The sequence below is a fragment of the Pyrus communis genome, chromosome 2, assembly GCF_041283825.1.
Source record: "Pyrus communis isolate YQ-2024b chromosome 2, ASM4128382v1, whole genome shotgun sequence".
NCBI lineage: Eukaryota > Viridiplantae > Streptophyta > Magnoliopsida > Rosales > Rosaceae > Pyrus > Pyrus communis.
The window spans coordinates 24881702-24892751 of NC_142566.1; the positions used below are offsets into that span (position 1 = coordinate 24881702).

General features: G+C 36.8%; 1 protein-coding gene and 1 pseudogene across 2 annotated transcripts; one reads left to right on the top strand and one right to left on the bottom strand.

The window, feature by feature from the left end:
- Positions 1–431: 431 nt before the first annotated feature.
- LOC137748906 (protein HEAT STRESS TOLERANT DWD 1-like) lies at positions 432–3698 on the top strand (annotated as a pseudogene). Its single transcript, XR_015958285.1, has 12 exons — positions 432–585; positions 698–861; positions 1223–1301; positions 1400–1564; positions 1668–1766; positions 1871–2036; positions 2195–2301; positions 2428–2567; positions 2698–2770; positions 2897–3012; positions 3133–3250; positions 3334–3698. The product of XR_015958285.1 is annotated as a protein HEAT STRESS TOLERANT DWD 1-like (transcript).
- A 4236-nt stretch (positions 3699–7934) lies between these two features.
- On the bottom strand, positions 7935–10274 carry LOC137746611 (protein HEAT STRESS TOLERANT DWD 1). The gene is made up of 4 exons (XM_068486620.2): positions 10141–10274; positions 9865–10028; positions 9442–9520; positions 7935–9343 (listed from the first exon to the last, which is right to left on the bottom strand). The coding sequence occupies exons 1-4, from the start codon at positions 10186–10188 to the stop codon at positions 9317–9319; spliced, it is 318 nt and encodes a 105-aa protein (XP_068342721.2). The 5' UTR covers positions 10189–10274; the 3' UTR covers positions 7935–9316.
- Positions 10275–11050: the final 776 nt, after the last annotated feature.

Here is an 11050-nt window from a genome sequence, read left to right on the forward strand (position 1 = left end):
GCTACAATAACTCTCCTGTTTTTATAACGACTTGAAGAACGCCAACATGCAAGCTATATAGGTGCACGACTGACTGGAATTGATGGTTACGGTATCCCTATCACCATGAATATATGCATAGTCACCTTTGCATACTAGTTTCAAAGTACGTCAAATGTCGAAATTTTTAGGGTTATGATTGGAAATCCAACACAATCCCATGCATAGTTAACCTAACAATTGCATGATGATTGTTTTTGAATGCTAGTAAACAAATGAAAACAAGCTCATGTTTGATCTCCACCGATTTTCTCCCCTAGTAACTAATTATTTAACACATTAACTCTATTGTTTGTCAAAAAAAAAAAAAAAAAGAACATTGGAATAAAGTCATGTATTATTTTTGGGCTAAAAAAATAGCATATTATTATTATTATCATAAAAGGCTGGAGCCCAACAAGCTAAAAACCCTGCCCCACCAAAACCCTCTTCAGTTTTCCCTTCTCTTCTCTTTCTTTCATCAGAGTCTCTGTTTCAGGAAATCCTGAAGAATCAGAAATGGTCAGAAACATCAAGAACCCTAAGAAAGCCAAAAGAAAGGCCAAGGTCAGCTCCAAATTCCACTACCTTCTCCGTTTATTATTTATTATTTTAGTAAATCTAGGGATTTATCTTTTCCCCAGTTGATTTGATTGAATTGACTTGGATTTTTGTTTAGGGCTCAAAGAAAGGAGATGAGTCTTCTTCCTCTTCGGGACCGTCGATGCCGGCGAAGGTATGGCAACCGGGAGTGGACAAGCTGGAGGAGGACGAAGAGCTCCAGTGTGACCCTTCGGCTTACAATTCTCTCCATGCCTTCCACATCGGTTGGCCTTGTTTAAGGTAGCTCTGAATTTATGAATTCTTCTTTTTGGTTTGCATAGAAAGTGCAGGAAAAGCATAAAGTTTGAATTTTGGATTGTGTGTTTGAATTATTGGAGCATGAATGCATGATTAGCTGAACTGAGTATAACTTAATTGAACTAATAGTAAACCTATAGCTTGTGTTAATAATTATAACTTCTACTTTTCGGAAAAGCTCGCTTTTACTAGTCATGTTGAATTATGTTTTGAAGTTCCAGTTTTATACTTAATTTGTGGGTAAAGTTTATTTGCGAAATTTGCTATGTCTTCAGAGTTAAATTTTCAATCTTTAACAAGAGAGGTTTCCAGTTCACTGCTAAAAGTGAATTTCTTTTTACAGCTTTGATATTGTGCGGGATACATTGGGGTTGGTTCGGACTGAGTTCCCCCATACCGTGTATTTCGTTGCTGGGACTCAGGTGAGCTTTATCTTTTTGTTTGTCTAACTGATTTATTCATCTAATTTCTTTTACCAATTCAATATTGATGGTGAAAACATAAACTTGTTGTTCTGCAGGCAGAGAAAGCTGCTTGGAACTCTATTGGAATATTTAAAGTATCTAACATTTCCGGGTAAAAGCGGGAACTAGTGCCAGCCAATGCCGGAGATGATGACTCTAATATGGATAGTGAGGACAGTGATAGTGACGACGATAGCGAGTCCGGTGGATCCAGTGCACAGGCAATATTTTTTTAATAGCCCACACTTGATTCAGCTCACCTTCATCTTTCTTAATTTTTATCTCATCTCTGTGCCCTTCCATTTTTCTTCTTTCCATGTACAGTTGCGCAAGGTAGCTCATGAAGGATGTGTGAATCGTATACGCGCCATGACACAAAATCCACATATATGTGCATCTTGGGCAGACACCGGTCATGTGCAGGTCAGACTTTATGTCAAGAATATGAGTATATATATCATACTGACGCTTGAATAATGACCATTTATATATACTTTGTACTTGACTTAATCCTGCTACTCTTGCAGGTTTGGGACTTCAGTTCCCATTTGAATGCATTAGCGGAGTCGGAGACTGAAGCTAGCCAGGGAGCTTCTTCCGTTTTTAACCAGGCTCCATTGGTTAAGTTTGGGCATAAAGATGAAGGGTTTGCTCTAGACTGGAGTCCGCTTGTACCTGGACGGTTTCTATCTGGTACTATTATTAACTTTAAATATATTTTTTTTCTTTATCATATTTAATGGTATAACTTACTTTAATTTTTTTTTTCTTTATCAAGTCTATTTAATGGTATATTGTATATTGCTTTCTTGATTTGAAACCAATGATTCGTTTATGTCTGATTTTAAAAGGGGACTGCAAGAATTGTATACATTTATGGGAACCTACATCTGGTTCAACATGGACTGTTAATACTACTCCATATATTGGACATATTGCAAGCGTGGAGGATCTACAAGTATGTAACTAAGATGGGAAGCTAAAGTTTGATCTGTTGATATAAAGCATATGTTCAGTCTCATGATCTCAGTAGAGTAGTTTTCCAATCGTCTAACAGTATTCTTTTTCACTTTTATCTTTGCAGTGGATTCCTACAGAACCTGATGTATTTGCTTCTTGTTCTGTTGATGGGAATATAGCAATATGGGATATCCGCATAGGGAAGGCACCAGCAACTTCTTTTAAGGCGCATAATGCAGATGTGAATGTTATGTCTTGGAATAGGTGTTTATTTAACCTTCGCTGTTTCTTACTTGTTATTTGTTTCAATACATTTTATTCCACGTATGAAATGACGACCTTGGTATTGCATTGTTTTTTATTTTTTTATTTTTTTTATTTTTTATTTTATTAGGCTGACTAGTTGTATGCTGGCATCTGGAAGTGACGATGGCACCTTTTCCATTCGCGATCTTAGATTGCTGAAGGTACGTCTTGTTGGAATTCCCACTAGTGTTAAATTGGGTTCAATGAAATTGTTTTGACTTTTGAGTGATTCATTTAAGTTGATAATTCTAAAATGATATAGTCCTCTTTCCTCTATCTGAATGTAGGAAGGAGATTCTGCGGTGGCGCATTTTGAATACCATAAACACCCTATCACATCCATCGAGTGGAGTCCACACGAAGCCTCCACTTTGGCCGTGACGTCTTCTGACAATCAGCTGACGTAAGTAATATACAGAGATCAGATTGAAGTGATAAATGGCGTGCCTGACACAAACATTTTTAACTTTCCTGGTGTTTATGTATGAACTCAATATATTTGTCATTTGGCTTTTGTTACCAGAATATGGGATCTATCTTTAGAAAATGACAGGGAGGAAGAGGCAGAATTCAAAGCTAAGACAAAAGAGGAAGTGAATGCTCCCAAATATTTACCTCCGCAGCTTCTGTTTGTTCATCAGGTAAACATTTCGGACCGACTGTTCTACTCCAAGATCCCCCCAGTTCTTCAGTCATTTAACTCGTGGTAAGTTATGGTAAACAGGGACAGAAAGACTTGAAAGAACTTCATTGGCATACTCAGATTCCTGGCATGCTCGTTTGAACTGCGGCTGATGGTTATAATATTCTGATGCCTTCAAACGTACGGATGACCCTTCCCTCTGATCTCTAATGTTCCTTGAAACTCGAAGTTTATAAGTTTCTTTCGTGCAGCGGAAAGTAGATATATATCAGATCATATTCCAATAGTGGGATGGCTTATGTACCGAAGCAATTACATATTTGAAGTGACAGTTGTTTTCGGTTTTCGTTTTCCTACCCCTTTTTGGGTGGTTTGGTTTAGTTGTATGGAGTAACCTCTGCAATTTTGGCTTAATGATTTAGCAGAACCAGGTGTTTTTGTTGATACCCTTTCAATATCTTCGTCCGTTGGGTTTATTTACGTTATGCATCTCATCGGATTTTACCCGTATTTATTTGGCTGTAGTCGTTGGTAAAAAATGTATAAGAAAATGGAAACCGTAAGGAACAGAGGATTAAAAAACTATGTCAAAAATGTGTAAAAAAATGTTCAGTTTGATGAGATAGCGAACATCACTAGTGAAGTAGACATGATTTCCTCACGAGGCCGACAAAAATGGTTTCCAATGACGACGAACTTTCCGGCGTATCTCATCTTAGCAGTGTATTTTTCATCACCCGCCTACTTCTATGAGTTGACGGGCTTGCTCAAAACCACAACTTTGCAAATTACACCAGAGATTTGATTAGAGCGAAAGAGACGGAGAAACCAAGATAAGCTACCAGAGAGATAGAGAGAGAGGCGGACAGAACAAGTACCTCATCGACATCCATGGCTATCTCGAGCCATTTCAAAGCTTTAACAATTACTTGTAGTTTCAGCTGATGAGCTTTAAACGGGTCCCTTTGCACCAGATTATCTCGGATTGCACTAGCTTCAAGGATTAAGTTGGACTAGCTTCAACGCTGGCGTTCATAATTAATCCTAACACCTCTTACAAAGTGCGTTGGCAAATGAGTCGATTTTGTATGTTTGAATAGGATTATTTTTTTTAGTTAAACACGAATTATTGTTAAAGTATACAAACCAAAAAAATTTATTTGTAACTCTATATATTTGATACTCGGTATGTACATGTAAAAGTCTAAAAGATAGTACACACTTAAGCCTTCCTTTCAACCAGCTTTTAAATGATCACGTAAAAGTTTGCTAGTTTCTTGAAGATAAATTTTGCTAGTCAACCCTCAACTCATATAACAACGCCACCGACCAAACTAATAGATAGATCATTTTTGAAATGAAACTGGCGCAAAAGTTCTTCTCTTTCAATCACATTCACACTTAAAGGTAAATAGGTAGGAAACTGCTTCGTGACTAATATAACAAGAGAGAGTCCATGTTCACGTTGAATAATAGAATACAAACTCACAAACATTAGTGAGCCGATCGCTGGTCAAATAAAAAAAAAGTTCCAAGTATAACAAAACAAATGAATAAGACACGTTCTTCCTTAAAATAAAGACCGCCCCAAGTAACAATTTTATATTTTGTCCGTGATTATTTTAAAATGTTATTATGCTGGATTGTTACATCAAAGGTAGTAGGTAGTAGTTTGTAATGAAACTTCCTCTTTTTTAAATTAATTGCATTGACATTGTAACATTGAGACCTCGTTTGGTACATCAGATATAATACTGGATAGGACTATTAATACAGAGGCGGGTGTTTGGCGCTCTCTTGTATTAAATTAGACCGGACTAATTTGATCCATATGTAAACTTAAAGAGAAGTGGCTACAAGAAGTTCAACCTTACCCGACAAGGTGAAATCTTGTCCGAGTCTCTTTGTTCGTACTTGTATTAGTAGATATGTCGCTTAATATACTTTTCAGCGTACATTCAAGTCATTATTAAATGTTTTCTACTTAAGAGATCCATATGTACTCAGATTTGGTTAAGTTAATAAACCTGGTTTCATTAAAAGTAAACTGTGATCAAGAAAGTGGTTAAAAGGACCTTGAACTCCCTCTATTTTGGACATACAAGATTATGAACTAAAAGTCATTGTTTATAATGACACGCCCCGATCCCGATATTCCCTGAATACTAGGATATGCACATGCTGGCTGACACCCGATGGTGACGAAAGCCATTTATTGAATGCAAATGCTAAGAAAAAGGAATAAATAAGACTTATAAATTTAATTATGAAGAATAAGCACTAAAAGAACGTGCTCAGAGCATACAACTAACTAGAATACTAAAGGAAATAATATAAAATTGAATGAATAAAAGAATGGGTCTTACGCCGAGAGGACTCGAAGATGCTGATGCGGAAATGCCTTGAAGCTGGAATTGTATGCCTCGATTCTAAGTCCTGAAGGGGGCGCAAAACAAACATGAGTGGACCGAGTTGATATATATACTAAAACAGTTATCAACATACTAACCTACAGGTTTTATGAAAACACATATATTATGATAAACATAGGTTTTTCCGAAACATAGCATGTCGTGCAATGTCTCAAATCATAACTTGTATATATAATAATCACTAGTGAGTGTCTGATAACCCCCAGGCCCCATGCTGACTCCCCCGTCTCTGAGCAGACAGTTAGAGGAAAATATACTCCGGGCCCCATGCCGGCTCCCCATCCCTGTGCTAAATAGCCAGAGGAAACACACTTCAGACCCTATGTCAACACCAAACCGTCGCCTGGGACGGACCAGAATCTATCCCTACGTCCCTTAACTCCAATTTGAGAATGATTGGAAACACACTTTATTTTTGAGAATGATTGGAATGGATAATTTTTGTTGTTGACTAATTCATCTCCTAACTCCAATTTGGTTGTAATTTTTTTCATTTCACATGCCATAAAAATAAGGGGGTTTTGAATTTTAATCTTCAAGAAGATTAAAATTTAATAAAAACCTGGTTTTAGATTGATTATTGATTTTAGACCTTTAGTGTGTACTTAATTCAAATTCATATTATATTTTTGTTTTTATGTTTAATAGATAACTTATTTAATGTTATTACATTAAATTTTAAATTTATTATTATACAATTTTATTTAACTTTATCCAATTAGTGTACCTAAACGTCCATAGTATAATTGTAAAATCCCACATCGCCCAGGGGAGTGATCCTTAAATGTATATTCTCATCCCTACCTAGCACGAGGCCTTTTTGGAGCTCAGTAGCTTTGGGTTCCATAGGAACTCCGAAGTTAAGCGAGAGGGGGGCTAGAGCAATCCCATGATGGGTGACCCACTGGGAAGTTGCTCGTCAGTTCCTAAAAACAAAACCATGAGGGAATGGTAAGCCCAAAGTGGACAATATCATGCTACGGTGGTGGAGCGGGCTCGGGAAGTGATCCGTCCCGGGCCGAGATATAACAATTGGTATCAGAGCCTAACCCTGGTCGTGGTGTGCCGATGAGGACGTCGGGCCCCTAAGGGGGGTGGATTGTAAGATCCCACATCGCCCAGGGGAGTGATCCTTATATGTATATTCATATCCCTACCTAACACAAGGCCTTTTGGGAGCTCACTGGCTTCGGGTTTCATGAGAACTCTGAAGTTAAGCGAGTAGCGCGCGAGAGCACTCCCATGATGGGTGACCCACTGGGAAGTTCTCGTGTGAGTTCCTAGAAACAAAACTATGAGGGTGTGCTGGGAGCCCAAAGCGGACAATATCGTGCTATGGTGGTGGAGTGGGCTCGAGAAGTGATTCGTCCCTGGCCGGGATGTGACAATAATATATTTTACTAAATTAGTGTACCGAAATGCCCGTACCTAAATATATTATAGTGAATTAGTGACAGATAAGAAAATATGTAAAAACATAAGTGTACCAAAATTTGGTACCTAACTATATGATACTAAACTAGTGTACCGAAATGTCGGTACCTAAATATATTATACTAAACTAGTATACCGAAATATCAATACCTAAATATATTATTCTAAACTAGTGTACCGAAATGTTCATACCTAAACATATTATACTAACCCATTGTACCAAAATATTCGTACTTAAATATATTGTTATGAATTAGTGGCAGATAAGAAAATATGCAAAAACATAAATGTACCCAAAAATCTCTATGAAAATATTTTCTTATATAAGATACCTATCATAATGAGAATTAAAATTTATAATATTTTCATAAAATTTAAATTCATAAAATTATAAATAAAAAAAGAAACATTGAGATGCTGGCATTAAGTAGCGTCTAGGGACTAAAATCAATTTTTAATCTTGTATAAAACATTTTTCTAAACTTCATCTTATTTAGAGATTAAAATCTAGTTTTCTATAAAAATAATTATCCATTCCATTCCGATACGGGCTAATCCTACTCTAATATAGCTTATATAACTAAAAAGAACTCTGAAGTCTAAACAACAAACATATCCAAAGTCGGGAAGTAATGATTCATAGTCCGACTTCGACTTGAATGACTCATAATCGTGCTTGGAAAATATTTAAGGTACATTTGTTGCACCGGATTATTTTAAACTGAATTAGCTTCAAAGATTAAACTAAACTAGCTTAAAATAAACTAAATTGAATTGTTTTAGTAAAGTGTTTGCCGCGGGGATTAAGAAGCATAATAATGAAAATCGGTGAAAATAAAACAGTATTTGAACAATCACAACAACAAAATTCAATACTACGACATCATAAACTAACTAACCTACAATCAAATCTCAAATTACAGAAGGAAAATTGAAATTAACCAAATCCACTTTTCTCTACCAACACCCAATTCAAACCAAAACCAAACAATTTTTCAGAATTAAAACATAATAATAGATTTCTCACAAATCCACCAAAAAAAATTGGGGAAAAAATTGTATGGAATCCTTTTGCCCATCGCCATTTGAGGCTCTGAAATGTAAGCCCAGAAATTGTATTGTGCCACAAATTGGAACGACGACAGCGTCACAACCACAAATCCACAAATCCAATTGACGGCGCCATAAATCCATCTTCGTTGCCTTCGTGCAGCCGTGGTCGACCTTCGCCTTTAGGCCGCCATCTTCGAACTCAGTCTTCAAACCTAGCCTTCGGGCCGCCGCCGTCGACCCCAGCCCTCAGCCGATCACGATAATCAAATAAATTTTCTCTTTTCTAATTGATTCACCACCCAAGAAGTGTTCTATCACCTCGGCGAAGAGGAGTGGGTGGCGTCGACATCATTCCGCGTCTGGGTTGTCGGTGCAAAAAGATAGAGCAAGGGAGAGAGAGAAGAAGCAAAGCGCAGGAACAAACGCATCTTAGCAGTCCCCACTACAACAAAACTGGGCACTGCACACAACAATTATATGTGACCTTTAATGCCAAAGGGCACCAACATATGTGCTCATAGGTCAATGGTAACAATGCAGCAACCATGTTTCTATATGGACGTTACCATTGATTAGAAGGCACAATACTGTTTTTGGTGCTCAATGATGTCAGCACAAATAAAGGGCTTTTGTGCCTCCGTTCTGACAAGTTGTCAGATTTACTTTCCCATCCATATTAACACAACTTTTATTATTGTGCCCAATAAGTTAAATATTTAAAAAAAAAACACAAATTCCAATATTACAAAATCTAATCAAATCAAATAGTAATACCATTAGTAAGAAATTATTCAGTTTGGTTTTACATGCACATCCAAAATACCAATTAAACTATGGGTAGGGCTAAAACAAGCTTTTATGATCTAGTTCTACAAACAACCAATTCATATAGAGATTTAAACCAATAATTCCTAATACTATTGTATTTGAGTTCGTCGCAAGCCAAACAACCCTCAACAACCGCAGATCACCCAGTATTGACAGCCTCTGAAAAATGATCATGAGTAGGAAATATATCGAGCAGTAAAACACATAATAGAGTCATCACCCAGTATGCGAAACATTAGATACTATCCATATTAGAGTCATCATCTGTGGCTTTGGCTGGCACTAGTTCGCGCTTTTTCCCAGAAATATTAGATACTTTAAGTATTCCAAGCAGCTTTTTCTGCCTGCAGAACCACAGGTTTATGTTTTCACCATCAATATTGAATTGGTAAAAGAAACTAGATAAATAAATCAGTCACACAAACAAAAAGATAAAGCTCACCTGAGTCCCTGCAACGAAATACACGGTATGGGGGAACTCTGTCCGAACCAACCCCAATGTCTCTCGCACAATATCGAAGCTGTAAAAAGAAATTCACTTTTAGCGGTGAACTGGAAACCTGTAACTCTCTTGGAAAGATTGAAACTTTAATTATTAACTATAACCATTACCCGCAAATTAAGTATAAAACTGGAACTTCAAAACATAATTCAATATTACGACTTACGAGTACAATGCGAGCATTTCCGAAAAGAAGAAATTGTAATTATTAACACAAGCTACAGTTAAGATTAGTTCAATTAAGTACTAAGTTCAGCTAATCATGCTCCAATAATTCAAACCCACAACCCAAAATTCAAACTTTATGCTATTCCTACACTTTCTATGCAAACCAAAAAGAAGAATTCATAAATTCAGAGCTACCTTAAACATGGCCAACCGATATGGAAGGCATGGAGAGAATTGTAAGCTGAAGGGTCACACCGGAGCTCTTCACCCTCCTCCAGCTTGTCCACTCCCGGTTGCCATACCTTCGCCGGTATCGACGGTCCCGAAGAGGAAGAAGACGCATCTCCTTTCTTTGAGCCCTAAACAAAAATTCAAGTCAATTCAATCAAATCAATTGGGAAAAAGATAAAACCCTAAATTTACGAAAAAAATAAATAATAAGCGGAGAAGGTAGTGGAATTTGGAGCTGACCTTGGCCTTTCTTTTGGCTTTCTTAGGGTTCTTGATGCTTCTGACCATTTCTAATTCTTCAGGTTTTTCAGAAACAGAGACTCTGATGAAGGAAAGATGAGAAAGCAAAACTGAAGGGTTTAGGTGGGGCTAGGGTTTTAGCGTATTGGGCTCCAGCCTTTTATGATAATAACAATAATATGCTGTTTTTTTTCAGCCCAAAAGTAATACACGACACTTAGGTGCAATGGTTTTTTTTTTTTTTTTTTTTTTTTTTTTTTTTTTTTTTTTTTTTTTTTTTTTAAAGTGAGTTTAATAGTTAGTTGTTTGAAGAAAAGAGACTAATTAGGGATCGAATTGACACCATGGTGGATAGGCATGAGCTTCTTTTCATTTGTTTACTGGCACTCAAAAACAATTATCATGCAATTCTTAGAGTAACCGTGCATGGGATTGTGCTTGATTTCAAATCATCCCTATTTCAACATGTATAGTACTATTCACACTTTTTTCTTACCTCTCACACACCCTTATTAATTTTTTTACAATTGATCTTTTACAGTTTATTGATTCGACAGTTGAAAATTAAGAAGGGTGTGTTGAGGAGTAAAAATCAGCATGTGAATAGCATTATCCTTCGACTTTTGATACAACTTTGGAAACTAGAGTGCAAGGGTAACTGTTGACATTAGGGATGACATTTTCCTACCTGTCAAAATCATTTCACCCAGGTACACAGTCGTTTGGGGAGGATTTATAAATGGGTATTTGGGTATGAGACAAATATGGAGAAACCGAAACTTCTTATGTGATCTTGAATATCTTTATGAATTCCAGCCGTTTGTGCACCCGGCCCTAGCTATAGCTTGCATGTTGGCGCTCTTCATAGTCGTTGTAAAAACAGCAGAGTTATTGTAGCTATATAAACCAT